Here is a 23,314-nt window from a genome sequence, read left to right as displayed (position 1 = left end):
AAACATGATTAGTCAGTCAGTCTTGTTCGCAAAAGGAAACAAAAATATTCGAGCGCGGTGACCAAGACAAGGCAGCCAATCCACGTCTAGGAAGCAGCATAGCAGCATCTATCCCGCAACTGGGGGTTTGCTTGTCCAACCAAGTGCACGTGCTCACTCGCTGTCGTGGCTTCGTCCAGTCTCGGCTGTATCTCGAGTGGGCTTCGCATCTACCTTCATCGTCCCGACTCTTGAGACGCAATGCGACGAATTTAGGGCACCACGCAAACAAACCTGGTCAGGTATATGCGGGAAAGAGGGGGAACGCGGAAGCAAACACTCGCTGCATCCGAGAACGTGATATTAGCGCCTCCCTGTACGGTAAGCCCTCATTACTTAGTAAGGCAGCTGCTCCTTGCATGTGCTGTATGCCGCAGCGAGGCGGTAATTTCGCGTCCATGTACGAGGTGCGTTAGTTTGTCGCTGGGAGGTGCCCGCAGCTTCCCTTGTGGCTCTAAGATCCCTCTGCTCTCCCTCTGGTCGAATTTTTCGTCCTGTGAAAACCTTGGCCTACCTACTGTAGGTTGCCAAGTGGCCGCTGCTTGCATCCCGCTGAAAGTCCGGTTAGCAGACTCCTTACTGTATTCCGTAGGTACTTTGTACGCCGTGGCCCTATCCTTCCTCGTTCCAACTTCCAAGCCGATAGGCGATTCACAACACCAAATAGCAACACTTCGGCATGGAACCGCCGAGTTTCGGCTTGATAAAGCCCAGCCTCGGCCAGTCCCAGGCTTACTGCCTCTTGGTGAGTCGAGCACCTTGTTGTAGCTCGGCGAAATGCACAGCAAAGGCAATTGTCTTCCCTTTTGCCACCCCCACCGGGATGCCAACAACCCAACCCTGACTTCACCCGCTCCCTGTGCATCGACGCCCGCTAAAACGAGCCTATCCGAGACAGATAGCATACTGCCTCGTCTACGTTCTGCCTCTCTACGCTTCAGCTGCTACTAGGGCCTCGCCAGCCCGTTCGAGGGATGCCCCGGAGGCCATTCGCGCCCGAATACGCGCCGTCTCCCTGTCCACCACCGTCTGCTCCGTGTCCACCCTACTCATAATCCATCGCTTCGCCCCAGTCGCCAGCCTCACCTTCGCCTCAGCATCCGGGTATTCCACCACCGGCCACCGTAGCCAGTTCCCTATTCATCTCATGGGATATTGGCCACTTGGCCTGCCCGAGACTGCCAAGGCTCACCTTCTCACCGCTCTGCTCTTTGCCGGTCCTCTCTATGAATGTCTCTTCATCGACGGTGTCTGGAGACGGTGGCCGAAACTCAAGCCCTTGAGACACGTCTGGCTCGATTGGCCGACTTGGCGGAATATTGTCGCTGTGCGTTGACCTCCCAAAGTTTGCCCTGAGTCGGAGCCACTCGCTCCTCTGGCGGTCGCTTTCGAGCTTACCCTTCAAGTATCATGCGTTGCTGATCAATACTAATTCTTCTGTCAGGGCCCCGTCACTGAAGAATGTCTCTTTAGGTCCGCTGCTGTGCCGTTGCTGCTGCTCGCCGGCTCTGATTCTACCAACATCATTCTCCGGTCTCCCTTGGTCTTTGGCCTCGCCCACCTTCACCATTTCTACGAGTTCCGCATTACTCATCCCCAAACTCCTCTCATCACCGCCGTCGCCCGCTCAGTCTTTCAGTTTTTGTACACGTACATTTTCGGTGTGTATGCTACCTTCATATTCCTGCGTACAGGCTCACTGCTTGCTGCCATATCTGCACACGCTCTCTGCAATTCCATGGGTCTTCCGCGACTCTGGGGCGCTGTGGAGCCTCACTGGTTGTTCCGCCGCGATCTTTCCGCCCCCCCCTCTCCAGCGACATGGACTGCACTCTACTACCTCCTGCTCGTGGCTGGCTTCGCGCTCTGGTACTCCAATTTGTATGCCCTGACAGAGTCGCCCATGGCCCTGGCTGTCTTTTGAGTACGCTGTTGCAGCGCCTTGAATGCTCAGTCTTCATGAATTCTCCGGCCGCGCAACAGCCTTGATCTTACCAGTGTCATGGCCCTCGTTAGACTCTGCGTATGCTTGGGCCAATCGATGCACTCAGGTAATGCCTAGCCCAATGCAGGGATGCTATGTGGCTTCTTCGCGAATTTAGGGCCTGGCGCCAATCTTGACATCGGGAAGCGAGCCTGGCATGGAAAACTCGCTCCCCTCCCTTGCGCCTAGAGGCCTTCGGTGCCTGAGTGACGAGTTGGCCTCTCTCCACTCATTGTCGCCTAGGGGCACTTCGTCCCGCAGATCACGGCCCAGCTCCCTTCCCTTGGCTCGTCCAACGGAACCGCCACCGTCTGCCAGGGAATCGTCTGGCCCCCTGGTGTTCCTTTTTCTCGGCCACATACTTGGCAATGCGATTTCCTGGAAGCGCGGCTCGACAGCGCGCTCATCAAACCACCGGTGCAACCGTGCCTCGACAAGCTGGGCAATCTTGGGCACGTCTTGTAGTCTTGAGCGGCTGCCCAGAAGGCTCCGGATGGAAAAGTCGAGGCGGTAGTCATCGAGAAAGCTAAAGGTCATCATGGTTGGGGATGACTGTGATGGGTTGCTAGGGATGAAGGAAATGGACAGCGTCCCACTGAACCTGACCACGGACACGGACAAGGCCACGGGTAGGACTGCTGATAGCTTTTTGGGGTAGTTGAGGAGGAGCTTCGTCTCCACGGCCAGTGTAAGCATGTCGCTCAAGTCCACGTCCATTCTGGCTTGAAGCCGCGTCCCGTCCCTGGCCGCTGAAGCAGCATCGAATTTGATGCCGTTGCCAAGAGTGAGCCCATCCTCGTCAACTGGGATGATGCGGCAGTTGCTGAAGATTGGAAAGTCGTTGCCCAGGCTGAGCTCGGTGACCCGAATGTCGTCGACAAAGTCGGGCCGTGACGTTCCGTTGAGAGCCTTGGTGAGGGAGTCGAGGATGGCGTCGTCGTGCTGAGCGTCACTGCGGAACTGGGCGATGGTCTGGGCGACCAGGACATTGAACCAGTCGAGGCTCTCTGGCTGGTGACTGTCGACGTTGTAGTATGTTTTGCTCAGTATTGAGCCTATTGTCAGGGCAGGTTGATTCCTGAGGACGCTCGACTTCTTGCGGCTCAATGCTTGACCCTGCCGCTGGCTAGGTGAACGCAGGCTGAGGAGCGACTGCTTGTGAGTCAAGGTCCTCGCCCTGCGCTCGGTAGCCCTCAGCGACGAGGTCACGTCGGGAGAGGGCGGATCCCCAAAGATGAAAAACTTGATAAAGGCGGCCAGTATCAGCACCACGGACAGCTGGCCGACAATGAGCCCCTGCGTAAAGGAAAGCCTGTAGCTGTCCGGAGGGTCAGCTAGATTAGGCTCGCGGCGGGCGAAACGGCTCACGCTGTTTCGTTTCCCGAAGGACAGTCTCGTGATGCCATGATTCGCCACGGGCTGCCACGTTGTTGCCGTGGGTACGGTAGGTAGCGGCCGACAGGAATCTGCAAGCGGTCCTGAGAACTTGGCTGCTGTCCAGCGATGTGGTGGCTGAGTCGAGGGTGTCTTTGATAAGCCAGCCACCGGCAATTTGTTTAGCCTCTGGAAGGAAGCTTTAGGTAAGCACAGGGTCCTCGAAACAACGCCTGTTCATTCAAGCACAAGTCCAGGCAAAAAAATTGCATGCTGTCGCTCATTACTGGCCTTGCGAACGCGAAGGCACGCGCCTAATTGTAAGTGCTAGGCAATCAACGCTTGTTCTCGCAGTCGCGCCCAGCCAGACGACGCTTTCGTTCCCGGGCCCTGGCCAAATATCTATGCCGCCTTGACCCTCGAGCGCGGTCTACCGGTCGCGGATGCCGTGGATTGTTGAGGCCCCGCGTCATCGCTGTGTCGACGTTGCTGCGGACCGCACAAACCGTAGCTGCTGCCTCATCTTCGGCTTCGTGCCTCAGGCCATGTGCCCACTACATCCTCGACCTCCTCGAGAAATGTTGCAGCATTATGCATTGACGTGCCGCCCAGCACCACGCGGACGCCAGGAGTGGTTGCGTTGATGCCGGCTACCATCTTGGCTTCTTCGTAGGTGGCGCCTCCAATCATGAAGACAATGATGTCCTGCGGCTTGTCTCTTGTCGAGCCACTCCCTTCCATGAATGGGTACCGTTGTTCCTTGAGGCGCCCCTTGATAAGATTTTGCAGGGTGCTTTCCAGAAGCGTCGTGTGCTGCGTATATACATTCTCGACTCCTTTGAGGCCCTTGAAGCGACTTGACGCCCCGGAGAAGATGCCGGCCGATTCGAAGATTTCCGAGATGCCGCTGTTCGATTGCGTCATGTGGAGGGACGAGTGGTATGCCAATAACTTGTTGGGCATGTCTGCGTGACGCGGCGACACGCCGCCGGCCGCGACCAGCAGCTCCGCGAGCATGGGAAGCGCATTAGACGGGTGCTTGTGATATCGCAGAGCATACAACGCGACTAGCCCGACCTTGGCCCCGGCCGTGACGGTGGGCATCTGGACCAGTCTTTGGAGGTTCTGGGTAGATTGGTTATTGGTCGAGTCTCTGGGAACCGCTGGAGACATGGACACCCACCTTTAAGTCGGCATTGTGGTTGTCGTTGCATGCCAGGCTTTGCTCGGTCTCGCTCACCTCCAACAGGTTCTCGGCGGCGACCCGGCGACTGAGCTCAGAAACCAAGGTGACATGCTTGCTCACGTTGCCCGAGAGCTTGCGGAATTCCGGATACTCTTCGATAAAGCGCTTCATATCGGATATGGATTCGATGTCGGCATTGGTTTTGGTCTTGGACTGATACTGCTCGACGTACTCTTTGATGCTCCCGCCGAGGTCACCGAAATTGAGAAACATGTTCTTCTTGAAGAAGGGATCCTGATCCTGGGACAAGACGACTTCCCGGAGCTCCGACCTAATGTCGGGCACCTCACTTAGATCCACCCGGCCATTGTGGATTCCAAGGAGGTGGTGGACCATGGCCTGGTATGTCCACTGCGTGAGAAGCGGCGTTATGGGATCCTCTCTTCGGTCGAGGATCAGCAGAAGCGGGGGGGTGTCAACTTTTCGAAAGTCGAATAGCTGCTCCTCCTGTGACATAAGATACCGCACTTCTGACGCCAGTTTTTTGGCCAGAGTGCTGCTTCTCTCATACCTCACGAGAGTTTTTTTCTTGAGGGAAAGCAGAACAGCGATGAGGCCTTCGGCGCATCTTTGAAGAGCCTCAGGATTCCACGTGTCCGGGCTGCCGGCCCATACGCGCCACTGCGGAAGAGCAAAGCCGAGGGAGAAGAGATCTGGATTGATGACGGTGTAGTCGGCAAAATGCTCCTGGACACTCTTGACTACCTCATGGTCGTCGGCCTCGGCCAAGCGCTCCAGGGACGACTTTTTGGCCACGTTGGTAAAGTAAAGGTGATACTCTCCGTACTTGGGTTCGCGAAGCTCGTCGACGAGGAGCTGGATGGTTTCAGGGGAGGGCCGTACAAGGCAGAGGCAGCGAAGGTGGCGCATTTTTTCCCGCGAGGCATTCTCGAGACGGTCGATGAGGTAGACCTCATAATTAAGCAGTGACGATTGCGTGACGGCCGTCGACACGATGGACACGGTCTCGCGATCTAGCAATAAGATCTTCATCTTGGCAGAAGAATTGGACCCCGACGGCGTTACAATCTTGGAGATGTAGCCTGCCACGGCCTGAGACACATCCATGGCGACTCTCAAACGCAAGTGGAAGCGGCGAAAGCACCAGATACGGAGCCGAGGTGGCGTACATATGACGAGAAGCTGGAAACAGTCAGCCGGGATGAACGCAGCAAGAAAAGCACTTGTGCCGCGGAGTAGAGCCTGGCAAGCTTCGACAAAGATTGTCCGATCTATAGAGAGGAGCGTTGGAAGTGCAAGATGATGGCTCGTGGAGGACGCGCCTTTGGGCGAATCAGTGGTCTAGCCCTGACCCAGGTCCTGACTAAGCTTGACGAAAAAGGTCATGCCAGCACCTCAACCTTGCGAAATTGAATCAACCTGGCCTTGTACACACGAAGTGCAACCTGCCAAGATCAATCTCGAGGGTTCCAGCGGCACTCCTCGACCCAGTTCGACACTTGTTATGGACTGTTAACATGCCATGTTCGTCCTTGCACGACCGAGGCGGCCCTGGCGACCAGGCCTAGTCCAGATTCTCAGAAAGCGATGTTTTGCCGTGGTAGCTGACAGCCCAAGGTCAGTTGCGCCGAACAAGTTCCAGATTTGCCCGTACAGAGGAAAGGGAGCGTAACTGAAAAACGATGTACAACAGGCCGTTTGATGTCATTGTCATCGGTGGAGGACATGCCGGCGCCGAGGCCTCCGCGGCTGCTGCGAGGTTGGGCGCGAGGACTGCACTCATCACCCCTAAAATCGACAACTTGGGAGCTTGTTCCTGCAACCCCAGCTTCGGGGGCATCGGGAAAGGCACAATACTTCGTGAAATCGATGCTCTCGACGGGCTAGCAGGCAGGATTATCGACAAGGCCGGCGTTCAATTCCACGTCCTGAATCGTAGCAAGGGCCCGGCTGTGTGGGTAAGTGCTATGATGGCCCTGGATGCGCCGACTGGTCGTCTTGAATCCTCTTTTCCGGGAGTCACACTTGCTCACGTCTCCGTTTCGCCATGTAGGGCCCACGCGCGCAAATAGACCGGAAACTTTACATGAAGCACATGAGGGAGGCCCTGGAAACGCACGAAAACCTTTCCATCGTTCTTGGGAGCGTGTCCGACCTGACACTATCGAAGCTCGACATTCCCACTGGAGATGGTGCCATGAGCGCTGTGACCGGTGTGCGACTGGACGGTGGCCAGACCTTGTCCGCCGGCAGAGTCATCATCACCACAGGTACATTCCTTGGCGGCGAGATACATATCGGCCTGCAGAGTTACCCTGCTGGCCGTCTTGGTGAGGCGGCCACGTTTGGGCTGGCCAAGTCTCTTCGAGATGCCGGGTTCTGGCTGGGCCGGCTGAAAACAGGCACGCCGCCGCGGCTAGACCGTGAAACCATTGATTTCAAGGTGCTGCAGACACAGCTGGGGGACGATCCGCCCATGCCGTTTAGCTATCTCAATAGCAGCGTGGCGGTCGAGAATCAGATGACGTGTAGCATCACGCACACCAACGTGGCGACGCACCAGATTGTGAGGGAAAATCTTGACAAGACTATTCACATACGCGAGACGATCAAGGGTCCAAGATACTGCCCGTCGCTGGAATCCAAAGTTCTCCGCTTCGCGGAAAAGGAGCGCCATATCGTCTGGCTGGAGCCAGAGGGATTCGACAGCCCAGTCATCTACCCCAACGGACTATCGATGACCATCCCCGTAGAGGCACAAGAGCAAGCGCTTCGCACGATCCGTGGCCTCGAGCAGGTCAAGATGCTACAACCCGGCTATGGTGTAGAGTACGATTACCTGGACCCCCGCGGCCTCAAGTCTTCGCTTGAAACCAAGGCCATCTCTGGGCTCTACTTCGCAGGGCAAATCAACGGCACGACGGGGTACGAGGAAGCCGCCGGGCAAGGCATTGTTGCGGGAATCAACGCAGGGCGGGCCGCCACGGGACTGCCGGCTGTATCGGTGTCCCGATCGGACGGCTACATTGGCATCATGATCGACGACCTGATTACCAAGGGTGTGACTGAGCCGTACAGGATGTTTACGTCGCGTAGCGAGTTTCGCATGGCCGCTAGAGCCGACAACGCTGATGTTCGGCTGACAGAAAAGGGGAGAGATTGGGGTGTCGTCTCAGACAAGCGCTGGAGCGCGTTCTGTGATGAGCGGCAGCAGATTGGCGACCTGATCAATATGTTGAGCAAGATAACGTTGACACGAGAGCAGCTGCAGGAGATGGGATTCATACTGAAGAGTACCTCTCGGCGCCGCACCGGGCTAGACATGCTTCGACTGTCCAGCTCCAACTCACGTGCCGGCGAGCTGGACCGTCTCATCTCCCTCCGTCCCGATCTTGTGGCATATGGGCCGCGCATCAGGGATCGAGTTGTTGTTGAGGCGTCGTACGCCCCTTACGTGAAATTACAAGAAGCACAGCGCGGACAGCTCACCGGGGATGAAAATATTCGGATCCCACTGGATCTCGATTATAGTCTGATTCCTGGCTTGGCCTTGTCTGAGAAGGAGGTGCTTATGGCAACCAGACCAGAAACGCTCGCACAGGCCAGGCGCGTCGAAGGTGTCACTCCGTCGGGCTGCCTCCGACTACTGGCGTATGTTCGTCGTGCGGGTGGACGTGCGCGACACTCCCCTGGTGTGATGAGCCAGATGGCAGACGCAGAGGGGGCCACTTGCAACACGGGAAGCAGTTTTGTGAGATAGTGTGACGAGTCCAGTCGAGCAAGGCTGGAGAGGTATACAAGCTGCTCCGTGCTGTATTGTTCTTGTGCACGCGACGCAGCGACTTCGGGTGCGTTGGCTACGGCCATGGCTACGGCCATGGGGGGTCTGACTTGGCTTGGGTGCTGGACGGGCAGTCTCAGTCCGAAATTTAGATGTATCGAATGACGAGTCCTTATCCACGATTTCGCCTACTTGATTATTTTGACAGCGTCCTTGCTTAAGATGTAGCTCAGGCCGCTCCACAGGGTCGTGACGGCCACGACATATCTGACTGTAGTCAGCAAACCGGGGCCATGAAGCACGGGCAACCATCCGGCGCTGCGGCCGCCAAGTCGGATACTCACTGCAAGACGTTGAGCGCCCACGACATATCGGCGTCGAGAAGAGGAGCGACGGTGGTCGCACCGACCAGGGTCAGCTGAAGGAAGGTGTTGTATTTGCTAATGGTGGTTGGGCGCACCTCGGCCGAGGGCAAGGAGAAGTCCCAATAGCGGGCAAAAGTCTTTGGGGGCGGCAGGGAGATCCAGCGGTAGTAAATGGCCGCGATGCCCAAGCCAACGTCTCTTCCAAGGATGATGGTCGCCACCCACACTTCGTACGCCAGTTAGCGTTTGTCAAGCGCAGGCAAGCAAATGTCCAATCCATACCTGGCAGGTCGCCTGTGACAGCCAAACAAGCCGTCAGAACAGTCATGAGCGCCTTATCCGCCATGGGATCAAGCACAGTGCCCACGACCGTCTTGCAGTTCCAGCGCCGGGCAATCCAGCCGTCGACCACGTCGGTGATGGCGGCATAGGCAAACAGCCCGACGGCCCACGCCCGGGCATCGTAAAGCACCAGACAGCCAATACCAGGAGCGGCTGCGAGCCTCGTCAGAGTGAGGATGTTGGGGACGGTGTAAATGTCTTCGTGCAGGCGGGCCGGGTTCGGCTTGGGCGTGCGTTCGCGGGGGTCCGTCTCGGTGGGCGGAGGCTTGATGCTGGACGAACCAGGGCCTTCACATCAGTAACAGCAACAACTCGTTTCTAGCCAGTGCCCTTGATCCTGCCTGCGGGAGACAAAATTGAACTGGACTCACCTGCGATGTCGATGCCGCCGCTGCCCGAGTCCATGTTGTTGGTCCCAGCTCAGTGCAGGACGTTGCGCCAGCACAGCTGCGGCAGTCTTCCCAGCGGCGAGCCGGTGACACGGGGCAGGCCATCGGGCAGAGAGAAGGGGAGGCCAAGGCAGACGATGAGGTAGAAGTGGAGCCAGGCGGCCGAAGCAAGTCGACGACATTGAAAGCTGTGGGCTGATGCTGCACGGCTCAGCTCGTCCCCTCCGTCATGGTCCCCGGTGGTCGCTGCTGCACGCCGTCGTCTGCGCCGTCTAGTCACCCCTTCAAGAGGCCTTGTTTCCTAGCGCCTCGTGACCGTGAGTTTTTGTGGCTGTGCTTTGAAGGCTTGCTGCTGGCATGGAGGTGGAGGAATGCTCGGCAACGCTCGCTTACGGTGGAATACTCACGAACGTGTGTCGGCTTGCAGTACAAATCTTTAGCTTGCAGCCTTGTTCCCCTCTACGCGAATTTTCGGACTACCGAGGTTTATAAGGTACCTAACACGTAATACCTACCTACCTTTACCTACCTATATACCTACCTTAATCTTCCTATATCCTACTAAACTACGAGGTACCTACTAAGGTACCTACCTATATAGCTCCCTTACTTAATAAAGTAGCTTTAAAAGAGTATTATTATTTATATAAATAAAAATCTTTATTTATATAAACGATCTACTTTTTCTATATAAGTTAGCCTACTTAAAGTCTAGTATACCTTAATACTAGTACTCTTTATAATACTAAGGTAGGTATATTTTAATAGTAAGTAAAGCTATATTTAAATACTATAATAGTTAATTATAGTATTTTCTAGCTATTTAAGCTACTAGCTACTATATAGAGCTTTAAGATCTATATCCTAATTAGCTATAATAATAGTAGCTAGCTTAAAGATACGCTTAAGCCGCTACCTTATTACTTAATTAATCTATATAAACTAGCTACCCCTTATAATATAATAGTTATTATTAAAAGGTATAAGTAATAAGTATAGGATTAGGTAATTAATAACGTAAGTAGAAAGAGTAGTTAAAAGAGTATAAGGTAGGATTTCGTTTAGAATTTATAATAAGTATATAGGGGGCTAAATAATATATTAAAAGAATAGTATTATAAAATATACTTTTAAACTTACTTATACTACCTTTATAAGGGAATATATATTATAGTACGATTAGTTAGGTAGTAGAGATAGCTAGTAGTACTATATTATATATATTATATTTTCCTTATTATAAGACTAAAGCTTATAAGAAAAGGTATTTCTCTTCTTTTATTAAAGTAGTAAGTAGTTTATAACTTATAAGTAAGGTAAGTACGATTCCCTATTAATACCCTACTAATATATTAGTATTATATACCTAAGTACTTTATTAGCTTATACCTCTTAGTAGTGCTCTTATAATTATCTCCCTTTTTATATAAATATCTTAGCTATATCTTTAATATATATTACTTTCGCTATATTATATATATTTAGTTAAAAAGAAAGGTAGTTTTAGTTATATATCGCGCGTATATACCTATATAAGTATATATTAGTTTATACTCTATAACGTTAAGTTATTATATTAGTAGTTGCTATTAAGTAACTATTATAGTATCGCTTATATATTAGCTATATAACTATAATATAAAGAGTATATATATATACCTCTTACTTTTTTATTTTCTTTTTTTATTTAACTCTTTTACTTATAATTATTATAGAGTTTTATACCTTTTTTTATTAATCCTTTATACTTTTTTATATTAATTTTTATTAATAATTTATTAATAATAATACTTTTTACGCTAAAGAAGATAAAGAGCTATAATATTAATTTCCTACGCTATATATAGGAGTATATAGCGGCGGGTTTACCTTTAAAGCATAAGTAATTAGCTTAAAAGTCTTATAGTAACGTTAGTTCCTTTTTAGTAAAGAAAGCTAAGAAAGGTATAAGGGAATCTTAGTCCTAGGAGACTTTTAATCTAAGACCTAACGTTAGCGAGGGTCGTGCCCTTATTACCCTATTAAATACCTTAACTTTAACTACTAATAAGCTTACCTCTATAGGCTAGGAAACTTATAAATCTATTACCTTTATTAATAATATTAATATTAATAAAGAGATCGTACTTAGGCGCTCTTAAGTAAGTACTAATAACCTAGCTACTTTATCTTAATAGGGTAGCTTTAGCTAATAAGAGATTATCGCTTAAGCTACTTCTTAAAGTAAGTAGGCCGATATTAATAATAAAGCTTAGCTAAATAAGGGCTAAGATAATCTTAATACTTAGTTAAATAAGGGCTAAGATAATAATAATAGTAATAATAAAGACGGCCGCGATTTAACTCCTCTTACTAATAAACCTAAGAATAATAGTATTAAAGATAAAGTTACTTTAATAGTAGTATAAGGTAATCGCGCTCTTATAAAGAAGCGTACTTAATTTAAGGCTAAAGCTTACTTAGTTAAGGCTTAGGGGGTTATCCCTTATAAGCTTTAGTATATATATTATTTTAGGACGGAAGTTAAAAAGTATAATATAACCGAGCCTAAGCTTATTAAAGTGCTCTCGATTAGCTATATTTTCTTAAGGGTTTCCTTAATATACTATTCTTAAGGTATATAAGTAAAAGCGAAATTTTAGGAAATTAAGGAATTATATAAGACTATATAATAAAGGGGAAGAAGGAGTATAAGGCAGGATTTTTAATAGAATTTATTAGTAGTATATTAGTATATAGAAGAAGTGTTTTTATTAATAATTCTATCTCTATCTACTAGCGGATATACTATCTTATATAGATAATTATAGCTAAATAAAAGAACCTTTTAAGACTAGATTTAAGCTACTATATAGCCCTAAGACTAAGGAACTTAGTAATACCTTAAGTATATTAAGAAGTATCTTAGTTCTACTAATATTTATATTTAAAGGAGGTTAGTTATACCGGTATTCTTAATAGGTCTTAGCTAGTATTTTAAGCTAGCTCTATTTCTTTAATTCCCGATTATATAATAACTAGCAACCCGTTTAATATATAATAATATATAAAATAATAAGCGATTCTTACTCTATAATATAGGATTTTATCTATAATTAATATACTACTTATTAGCTTATATAATCGGGAGAGTATATTATAGCTACTTTATTTATAGTAGGAACACCGTTCCTTATAACTATAAGTAGTACTATAAATATACTATAACTTATAACTAAGTAAGTTTCCCTTTAACTTTAAATATTATAATTAATAAGCTAATATTTCTTAAGGCTATTACTTTTATATTTAATAACTAAGCTAATATAGTTACTATTATAAAGTACTTATATAAGCTTAATAAGCTAAAGACTAATAATTATTATAGAGTAAGTAAAGGTATAAGTATAAGTACTATCTATAAGATAATATTAATAAGCTATATAGAGCTCTCCTATATATAGCTAGCCTATATATATATATATAGGATCTAGCCCTTTATATATAACTATATAGCTTAGGCTATAGCCTAAGCTTATAACCTATAATAGTTAAAGACTTTTATATAATACCCTCCCTTAAGCGCGGCGTAGCGTTACTTAATTAATAGCTTTTATACTATTAAGCCTATACCGCTAGCTCTACCTTACCCTTTCCTATTAATCGTACTAGCCTTACTAGCCCTATTATCCCTATGCCTATTAGCCTAGGTAGCTAGAACCGGGCTCTATACTTATTAGCCGGCTAGCTATTTAAATAAGGGCGCGACTTATTATATACGCCCCTAGGTAGCTAGCGGCTAGCCTAGACCTACGTAAGCCTTAGGTTGCCCGTTCCCTCGGCTTTAGGCAGCCTCCTTTACCTAGGGGTATATAAGGCGGTATCTATAAGAGTCTTTAACTATTATAGGTAATAGGCTTAGGCCGCGGCCTAAGCTATATAGTTATATACGAAGGGCCGGATCCCGTAAGTATAGGGGCGGGCTAGCCGCGCATAGAAGAGCTCTATATAGCTTATTAATATTATCCTACGGACGGCACCTACGTATACGCCTCTACTTACTCCGTAATAGTATAAGCTATTAATTAATAGATCTAATAGATATCTCCCTAGAAAAGGTGCCGCTTCCTTAAGGGAGTACCTATAACGACCGGTGTTATTCCTAAGGGATAAACCTATCGAGGGGTTTATGTTAGCAGATACAACAGGGCGTGGTCTGAGCAATGATAAGTATATCACGTTAGTAATAAGTCGGAGGTCGTAGACCGTAGACTATAACTAGGTAATTAGAATTAGAGATAGAATCGTGATAAAGATCTATGTTAAAAGCTATCGAGCTATCTATCTAAAGGAGTGTTCCGTTCCTTCCTTATATATCTCGAGAGCTTTCCTGGATCGCCGAGAGCACTTAGTGATCCCGTCGCCTAGGAGCGCTAGGGCGCTAGAGCGATCCTGCGATCTAGCCGTAGAGCGTTAGAGCGCTAGAGTGACCCGTCGCTCTAAACTTAATTGGCCCGTCGGTCCGTCTAATGTTCCTTGCTCCCCACGTCACGTGTCCTCGTGATATATGCTGGTCCCCGCGGTTCGCTGGACCGTGGTCGTAATAGTACCCCGCTACCCCCTAGGCGGATAGGAAGTATTATAGCTATCCTAAAAGCGATTAAAAGCGCGACGGCTAGCGAGAAGAACGAGGTTCTCGCTATACTAAGGGAGCTGTCTACGAGACTAGCGTTAACCCCTACGACCTTAGTAATACCGGTTACGGCGGCGGTACTACTAATATAGAAGCCGCTTCCCTAGCCGACTTAAGATAGTAAGCTTAAGTCCTTTTACTTCTTCCTTAGCCGGCTATAGATAAAGTTTATAATAGATAAGAAATAGGGCCTAAACGGCTATTATAATATAGCGTAGTATTCGCTCCTCTATACGCTACTAGAGCCCTAGATATAGCGGATCTCTAGATTCTAGGATAAGGGCGGCCCTAGAGGCAGACGTAACCTATAGGACTTCTTTTAATACCTTATATATATATTCGGCAACGTATAAGAGCGGGAGAAGGCGTAGGATAGGCTATAGACCCTTAAGTAAAGGGATAGGTAGACCTTTAGCGAATTCCTCCCTAACTTTAAAGAGACGCTCTTATAAGTAGTAGGAACTATAGTATAAGAAGATAGCGTAAAGCTTATATAGTTATAGAACTTAATTACGCCGGCCCTATAAGAGCTACTTATCCCTATAATTATACCTACTAACTACGGCGAGTATATAAGCCGGTTAATAAAGGTAGTATAGGGCTATAAGTAGACGCCGCGTTTCTAGAAGCTTTATAAGCGTACGCCGTATAGCGGTAATAGGATTACCGCCCCTCTATAAAAAGAATAGCTAACTATCGATACTAACGGAGATACCTTAATATCGGCTACTTATATAGACTAAGCTAAACGCGGTAGGAAGTTATCTTTAAATATCCCTTATACTATCCCGCTCTTTAAGTAGCGGGCGAAGTAGGTAATAAGCGAGAAAATCGGGAAAAAGAAGGCTAACGGCCGCTACCTATATTACGGCGCGTCTATATACTTTATATTAAAATGCCCCTTTCCTTTTAGCTAAGCGGCCTATAGTAGTTCGAGTAGCGAAGATAGAACTACTCCTTATATTAGACGATAAAGAGGACTTTACTCCCTTAGGCCTAGAGGAAAAAGAGTAGCTCTAGAGTAAAGATAGGCTCTAGAGCCCTAATTACTAGTACTAGTAAAGGAGAAGGAGGAATTATCCGCTTATATAAAAGAGGAGCCTACTTTAATATAGGTTATAGTTAATAACTCCTTACCTATCGCCGCCCTTATAAACGAGGGCTACTAGTACTACGCCGTAGTTAACGAGGCGCTTATATAAAAGATATAAGTACTAGTAGAAAAGATCGCCCTAAGGTAAGTAAAGGGCGCCTTAAGCGCGATAAAGGGTACGGTAATTAAGGGTATTACGTAGCTAGCTATAAAGGTTAATAGTTACTATAAGCTTATCGTAGCCTATATAATCTTCTAACTAGAGTTTCCCTTAATCCTTAGGAAACCTTAGTTATTATATATAGAGTTATACTTAGTTCCGTACTAAAAGAAGCTATAGTTTAGGCCTATATAACGGTAGGTCCGCTATAACGATAGTTCTATAGGCATAGGACTAAGCGTGCGAGCTTTATACTTAGTATAAGAAGTCCTTACCTCTATCTTTATAAGAACTATATAATAGTTAGAGCGGGAGGAAGGCTAGGTAGCGGCTAATATAGTAGTCTATATAGTTAGCTTAATAGATATTAATAAGGCCCTCTAAGTAAAGAAGCTAAAGTCGCCCTCTAAGCTATAGTAGTAGATACTAAAGCGCTTTTACGACCTCCTACTACTATTTAAGTCCTAGGAAGTAAATAAGCTTAACCTATATAAGCTAGGGGTAGACTATAAGATTATACTTTATACTAATAAGAAGGGGTAAGAACTACCTATACTATTTAGACCGCTATATAGTATATTATACGTAGAGCTATTAATACTAAAGAAGACGCTAAGGGACCTCTTAGATAAGGGTTTTATTTAAGTAAGTAGCTCCGAAGTAAGAGCGCCGGTCTTATTTATATATAAACTAAGGGGCGGGATATAGTTCTATTACGACTATAAGGCTTTAAATATAATTATAAGGCTAGACCGCTACCCTTTACCCTTAATCTTAAATACGCTCTATAACCTTTCGAAGGTAAAGTAGTTTATAAAGCTAGATATAAAATAAGCGTTCTATAAGGTATAGATCTCGGAGGGTAATAAGTAGAAAATAGCGTTCTATATATACTATAGCTTATTTAAGTAGCTTATAACGCCCTTCGGCCTATTAAAAGCGCCCGCTACCTTCTAGTATTATATTAATAACGTACTTTAAGACTTCCTTAATAAGTTCGCCTCTATATATATAGATAATATCCTTATCTACATAAGTAGCTCCTATAAAGACTATATACGGAAAGTATAAAGGGTCCTAGAGCGCTTCTAACTTTATAGGCTCTACCTTAACCTAAATAAGTATAAATTTAAGGTTAAGAGGGTTAAGTACCTAGGCTTTATTATCTATACTAGCGTAGGTATATAGGTAGATCTTATAAAGATCTAGGCGATTTAGGACTAAGCTGCCCTAACTATATAAATAGGCGTATAGAGCTTCCTTAGGTTCGCGAACTATTATAGGATATTTATTAAGGGCTTCTCCTATATTATAATACCCTTAAATAAGATTACTAGGAAGTAGACCGCCTTTTGCTAAGGGCCTATATAGGAAGGAGCGTTCTATACGCTTAAGGACCTATTCTCTTAAGCCCCGGTATTACTCTAGTAGGACTTCGACCGGTCTACGTTAGTTAAAGTAGACTATAACGGCTAGGCACTTAGAGGAACGCTCTCCTAAGAGGTAAACGGGCGGAAGTAACTAATAGCGTTCTACTCCTATAAGCTAACCTTAGCGGAGCGGAATTACGCTATTTACGATAAGGAGATACTAGCGATTATTAGCTACCTTAAGTAATAATAAGCGGAGCTCTAGAGCTATAAGAGCTTTAAGGTTCTTATAGACTATAGGAACCTTAAGTACTTTATAACTCGCTAGTACCTCTTAAAGCGGTAAGCCCGCTAGGCGGAGTATCTCTTACGCTTTAACTTCTCGATTAAGTACTAGCTAGGGCGGGACTCTATAGTCCTAGATATACTTTCTTAGAGGGATTAAGACCGGCTAATAAGAGTAAATATCGAGGCCTAGGATCTATAGCTTATCTTATAAGAAGCGCTATAGACTTATATAGGAGCTTCCTTAATAAGGGAAGGTATAGCGCTAACGGATAAGCCTTCCCTTATACCTTTGCCTTAGCCTAGCGAGGAAGGATAGACCGGCCTAAGGGCGCGTATAGCGCGGGTATTCTAAGATAAGGTCCTCTAGCGCTTATAGGATAGGATATCGTCTCTAGACTATACTTATAAGAGCGTACGCTACGCCGTTAAGTCTAGCGCTCGATGCCTCGATCTAAAGCTAAAGCTAAAGGTATAAGTAGCCGACTATTATATCGACCTATAAGGGCACCTATATTAGCGGGGGAGACTATAAGTGCCGGGCGCGCTATATACTATAGAAGCTAAGGAGAAGGATAGACCGCTAAAGCTAGATAAATAGAACGAGCTCTAAGGGAAGCTAGTCTAGCTTATCTATAACTTTAGTATTATAGGCTACCTAGGTAAGTAAAGTATAGTAATAGGCCTCGCGAGGGATTTCTACTAGCCCCTCCTATAGTACTACGTTCGCCGCTTCTTTTATAACTATAATATCTATAGCCGTACTAAGATTTAAAGAGCGTAGCTTAAAGGGCTACTTAAGTAGCTTTTAGTACCTAACTAGTTTTATATATATATATAGATAGACTTTATAATAGACCTCCTACTTATAAAGAGCAGTAACCGCTATATATAGGTAATTAAGGACTAACTTAGTAAGTCTATAGTATTAAAGCCGATACTATCTATAGATATAGAGTCCTACGTAGAGCGCTTCCTATAATACTAGGCCCGCTTATATAGCTAGCTAGCCTTTATTATAAGCGATAGGGGATCGAATTAAACTAGCCGCTTTTAGTAATACTTATACTAGCTACTTTAGATTATATAGCTACTTAGTACGGTATATTACTTATAGACTAATAAAGGGCCTAAGAGGGTTAACTAAGAGGCGTAGGCTTACTTATAGGCTATCGTAGCCTATAACTAAGTAAACTAAGACCGTTAGCTCCCCGCGGCCTAACTTATATTAAATAGTAGACTATATACCTTTATTAGGATAGCCCCTTTCTTTATAACGTATAGCTTTAAATTACCCTTATTAGTTCCCTTTACTATAAATATAGTAGCGGAGTAGTATAGTAATTCGTTACTAGAGGGCCGCGCCTCTACGTTTATATAAAAGCTATAGGAGACTATAGATTATTATTAATCCGCGATAGCCGCCGCGGCGTAAGATTAAGAGCGGTATGCTAATAAGACTAGGGCCCTAATAAATAGGTTTACGGTAGGAGATAAGGTATAGCTAGACCTCTATAACTATAAGTCGGCACGGCTAAAGAAGAAGCTTAACTAGCTATACGCGAAGTTTATAGTATAGAAGGTTATTAGCCTATAGGTTATAGAGCTTAATAGTCTCTTAATAGGGGTCTATAATAAGATTAATATAGACTTCCTTTATAGAGCCTCCTTTAACCCGCTACCTAGATAAAAAGTAGCGGACGCTTAACCGCTTATAATCGAGGTAAAAGGAGAGGACGAGTTTAAGGTTAAAGAGATATAGGCTACGCGCTAAAAAAAGGCTAGTAGGGGGAAACGCTAGGAGGTCCTTATTAAGTAGCGCGGGTATCTTAACCCTATATAGGAACCTATATATAAGTTTATAGGAACTATAGCCCTTAATAAGTTTAAAGCCTTATTTAAAATAGTAAATAAGAATAATAGATTAATAGACTACTAATAATAGCCTAGGCTAAGACTACGAAGTAAGTATAACGGAGGGGGTAGTTATAGTAATATAGGTAATATAAGTATAATAGTATAAGTAAAGATAAAAATAGCGTTTATTATAAAGTAGAGCTTTTAGACTACCTAGGCCTATTCCTTATTATTATTATTATTATTATCTTCGTTATTATTATCCTTATTAGCCTCCTCCTTCTTATTAGCGGCGGCGGCGGTCTCTAGGGCGCTAAGACGGCCCTCTAAGCCCGTAAGCTAGTCGGCGGCGGCGGCGGCTCTAGGGGTAGAGGGGCGGCGGCTAGCGGCGGCGGTAAGGGCAGCGGCGGTAGCGGAGGCGGGCACGGCTAAGGGGACCGCTAATAGGGCGATAGAGGTAGTATTTATAGCGCCGGGTATATTAAAGGCGGAAATAAGAGAGCAGAGGAGTAGGACTTACTTAGGTATAAGGCCCTATCGCTTAAGGGCGTAGAGGTTATAGTAGGCGGCGGCGGCGGCGGTAAGGCGCTTCTTAGTAGCCCCCCGCGCCTACTTATGCGAGCCGGCCTTCTAAGCCGACGCCGTAGCGAGTAGGACGGGAGGCGCCGCCTTATAGGCGCGGCCGGCTCGCGCGTACTAGTAGTAGCTACCGCCGCGGCGGCGCCCGGCCTAGTCGGAGTAGTCGAGCTCCTATAACGTATAACGTATATAGGGGGCTAAGCGGGCGGCGCCGGCCTATACTTAGCGCTTATACTATAGGAGGTTAGCGGATAATATCTATTACGCTTACCTAACTATAGACTTATAAGGGTAGCGGAAATAGAGGCGGGGGCTAAGGGGCCGGGCGTTATAGGTAGTAGTAGGGATAGCGTCGTTACCTTAAGGGGCGACGTAAGAGCGAATAGCGTAGTAGAGGCGGCGGCGGCGGCGGTAAGAGCGGTAGTAGCGGCGTAGGTAGGAGTAGTAGTAGCGGTAGAGTTATCGTCGGCCGCGGCTAGTATAGTATCGACGAACGACTCTATACGCTCTAAGAAGGAGGAGGTAAGAGAGAGAGAGCCGGATATATCTATCGCAGAAGTTGATATAATAGAATATAGCCTCCCGCTCTATAAAGCGCGGAACTTATTAGTTAGAGTTATTATTATTATTAGGGCTATTATTACTATTACTACTACTACTATAAGTATATATTAATAGAGCGGCCTATATAGCTAGGAATAGACTAACGCCTTAAGTAGAGCGGAACTTACTTATTAATACTATTACTATAGTTAAAGAAGGAAGAGAAGGAAAAGAAAAGGGAAAAAGGGGATACTACCTTATATACCCCTTAGTAGAGGATACTACCTAAGGTAGAGGGGACGGGTAACCTAAGGCTTACGTAGGTTTAGACTAGCCGCTAGCTACCTAGAGGCGTATATAATAGGTTACGCCCTTATTTAAATAGCTAGCCGGCTAACGAGTATAAAGCTAGGTCCTAGCTACCTAGGCTAATAGGCGTAGGGATAATAGGGCTAGTAGGGCCGGCCTTATAGACGGGAAAGGGTAGAGAAGAGCCCGTAGTATAGGCCTAATTATATAAGAGCTATTAATAGGGCAGCGCTACGCCGCGCTTAAGGGAGGGCATTATATAAGAGTCTTTAACTATTATAGGTAATAGGCTTAGGCTATAGCCTAAGCTATATAGTTATATATAGAGGGCCGGATCCTATAAGTATAAGAGCGGGCTAGCTATATATAGAAGAGCTCTATATAGCTTATTAATATTATCTTATAGACAGCACCTATATATACGCCTTTACTTACTCTATAATAGTATCCCCCCCTTCCTCTTTCTTTTCCTTTTCCTCCTTCTTTAACTATAGTAATAATAATAATAAGTAAGTTTTACTCTACCTAAAGCGTTAGTTCGTTCCTAGCTATATAAGCTACTTTATTAATATATACTTATAGTAGTAGCTATAGTAGTAATAATAGCCTTAATAATAATAACTTTAACTAGTAAGTTCTCTGCCCTATAAAGTAGGAGGCTATAATCTATAATACTAACTTCCGTAATAGATATATCTACCTTCCTCTCTCTTACTTCCTCCTTCTTAGAGTATATAAAGTCGTTCGTCGACGCTATACTAAATACGGCCGACGACGGCTCTACCGCTACCGCTACTCCTACCCGCGCCCCCGTAACCGCGCCTACTACCGCCGCCTCTACCTCTACTATGCTAGCCGCCCTTACGTTACCCTTTTATATAACGATATTATCCCTACCGCCGGCCGTAATACCTAGCCCCTTTACCCCTACCTCCGCCTCTACTACTCTTATAAGTCCGCTACTTAGTAAGCGTAATAGCTATTTTCCGCTAACTTCTTAAAGTATAAACGCTAAGTATAGGCTAGAGCCGCTTACGCGGCCCCCTATATATAATACGCGTCGTAGGAGCTCCCTTACGCTAACTAAGTCGGGCGCCGCTATAGCGGTAGTTATTACTAGTACGCGCGTACTAGCCGCGCCTATAAAGCGGCGCCTCCTATCCTACTTACTATAGCGTTAGCTTAGAAGGCCGGCGCGTATAGGTAGGTATAGGGGGCTACTAAGAAGCGCCTTACCGCCGCCGCCGCTACCTATTATAATCTCCGCGCCCTTAAGCGCTAGGGCCTTATCCTTAAGTAAGTTCCTCTCTTTTAGCTCTTTTACTTCCGCTATTAACTCTCTTAATACTAAGAATACTACCTTTATTACCTTATTAGCGGTCCCCTTAGCTATGCCCGCCGCTGCCCCCGTTACTACTACTAGCTAGGCCCCTCTTACTCTTAGAGCCCTTAGAGCCGCCGCTACCGCTAACTAGCTCGCGGGCTTAAAGGGCCGCTTAAGCGCTTTAGAGAGCGCCGCCGCTATTAATAAGGTAGAGGAGGATAATAAGGATAAGAATAAAGATAATAATAAGGATAAGGAGTAAGTCTAAGTAGTTTAAGGGCTCTACCTTAAAATAAACGCTATTTTTATCTCTACTTATATTATTATACTTATATTATCGTAACTACTTACTTTACTTTACCTACTTTATAGCTTTAGCTTAAGCTACTATTAGTAGTTTATTAGTTTATTATTCTTATTTATTATTCTAAATAAGGCTTTAAACTTATTAAGGGCTATAGTTCCTATAAACTTATATATAGGTTCCTATATAAAGTTAAGATACCCGCGCTACTTAATAAGGACTTCTTAGCGTTTCTCCTTACTAACCTTTTTCTAGCGTATAGCTTATATCTCTTTAACCTTAAACTTATCTTCTCCCTTTATATTAATTATAAGTAGTTAAGCGTCTACTACTTCTTATCTAAGTAGTAAGTTAAAGGAGGCTTTATAAAGGAGGTCTATATTAATCTTATTATAAACCTTTATTAAAAGACTATTAAGCTCTATAACTTATAGGCTAATAACCCTTTATACTATAAACTTTATATATAGCTAGTTAAGCTTCTTTTTTAGCTATACCGACCTATAGTTATAGAGGTTTAGCTATACCTTATCTCTTACTATAAACCTATTTACTAAGGCCTTAGTCTTATTAACGTACTACTCTTAATCTTATACTATAGCGGCTATCGCGGATTAATAATAATTTATAGTCTCTTATAGCTTTTATATAAATATAAAAGCGCGGCCCTTTAATAATAAATTACTATACTACTTTATTACTATATTTATAGTAAAAGGAATTAATAAAGGTAGTTTAAAGCTATATATTATAAAGAAAAGGGCTATCTTAATAAAGGTATATAGTTTACTATTTAATATAAGTTAAGCTATAAGGAGCTAATAGTCTTAGTCTACTTAGTTATAGGCTATAATAGCCTATAAGTAAGCCTATACTTTTTAGTTAACCTTCTTAGGCCCTTTATTAGTCTATAAGTAATATACTATACTAAGTAGCTATATAATTTAAAGTAGCTAGTATAAGTACTACTAAAAGTAGCTAGTTTAATTTAATTCCTTATTACTTATAATAAAGGCTAGCTAGCTATATAAGCGGGCCTAGTACTATAGGAAGCGCTTTATATAAGACTTTATATTTATAGATAGTATTAGCTTTAATACTATAAACTTACTAAGTTAGTCTTTAATTACCTATATATAGCGGTTACCGCCTTTTATAAGTAAGAGGTCCGTTATAAAGTCTATCTATATATATATATAAAACTAGTTAGGTGCTAAAAGCTACTTAAGTAGCCCTTTAAGCTATACCCTTTAAATCTTAATATAGCTATAGATATTATAGTTATAGAGAAAGCGGCGAATATAGTACTATAGGAAAGGCTAGTAGAAATCCCTTAT

The 23,314-nt window shown here is 45.2% G+C and overlaps 5 protein-coding genes across 5 annotated transcripts; 2 read left to right on the top strand and 3 right to left on the bottom strand.

The window, feature by feature from the left end:
* Positions 1-718: 718 nt before the first annotated feature.
* HRG_09091 (CAAX protease self-immunity domain-containing protein) lies at positions 719-1,963 on the top strand (the record flags this gene model as incomplete). The annotated part of the gene is made up of 3 exons (XM_044867562.1): positions 719-784; positions 938-1,366; positions 1,484-1,963. The coding sequence occupies 3 exons, from the start codon at positions 719-721 to the stop codon at positions 1,961-1,963; spliced, it is 975 nt and encodes a 324-aa protein (XP_044717583.1).
* Positions 1,964-2,137: 174 nt separating this feature from the next.
* Positions 2,138-3,429, bottom strand: HRG_09090 (maintenance of mitochondrial morphology protein; the record flags this gene model as incomplete). The annotated part of the gene is made up of 4 exons (XM_044867561.1): positions 2,138-2,334; positions 2,386-2,745; positions 2,803-3,335; positions 3,392-3,429. The coding sequence occupies 4 exons, from the start codon at positions 3,427-3,429 to the stop codon at positions 2,138-2,140; spliced, it is 1,128 nt and encodes a 375-aa protein (XP_044717582.1).
* Positions 3,430-3,916: 487 nt separating this feature from the next.
* HRG_09089 (sec1 family domain-containing protein) lies at positions 3,917-5,711 on the bottom strand (the record flags this gene model as incomplete). Its single annotated transcript, XM_044867560.1, has 2 exons — positions 3,917-4,522; positions 4,581-5,711. 2 exons carry the CDS (start codon positions 5,709-5,711, stop codon positions 3,917-3,919), a joined length of 1,737 nt encoding a protein of 578 aa, XP_044717581.1.
* Positions 5,712-6,126: 415 nt separating this feature from the next.
* On the top strand, positions 6,127-8,537 carry HRG_09088 (glucose inhibited division protein A domain-containing protein; the record flags this gene model as incomplete). Its single annotated transcript, XM_044867559.1, has 4 exons — positions 6,127-6,221; positions 6,298-6,562; positions 6,658-8,255; positions 8,444-8,537. The coding sequence occupies 4 exons, from the start codon at positions 6,127-6,129 to the stop codon at positions 8,535-8,537; spliced, it is 2,052 nt and encodes a 683-aa protein (XP_044717580.1).
* A 36-nt stretch (positions 8,538-8,573) lies between these two features.
* HRG_09087 (CDP-alcohol phosphatidyltransferase domain-containing protein) lies at positions 8,574-9,497 on the bottom strand (the record flags this gene model as incomplete). The annotated part of the gene is made up of 4 exons (XM_044867558.1): positions 8,574-8,652; positions 8,730-8,976; positions 9,033-9,380; positions 9,464-9,497. 4 exons carry the CDS (start codon positions 9,495-9,497, stop codon positions 8,574-8,576), a joined length of 708 nt encoding a protein of 235 aa, XP_044717579.1.
* Between the last annotated feature and the right edge of the window lie 13,817 nt (positions 9,498-23,314).

Source organism: Hirsutella rhossiliensis, assembly GCF_020360975.1.
Source record: "Hirsutella rhossiliensis strain HR02 chromosome Unknown scaffold00011, whole genome shotgun sequence".
In the NCBI taxonomy this organism is placed as follows: Eukaryota; Fungi; Ascomycota; class Sordariomycetes; order Hypocreales; family Ophiocordycipitaceae; genus Hirsutella; species Hirsutella rhossiliensis.
The sequence above is the reverse complement of the archived record's forward strand: the minus strand, read 5'-3'. Positions and strand labels throughout refer to the sequence as shown.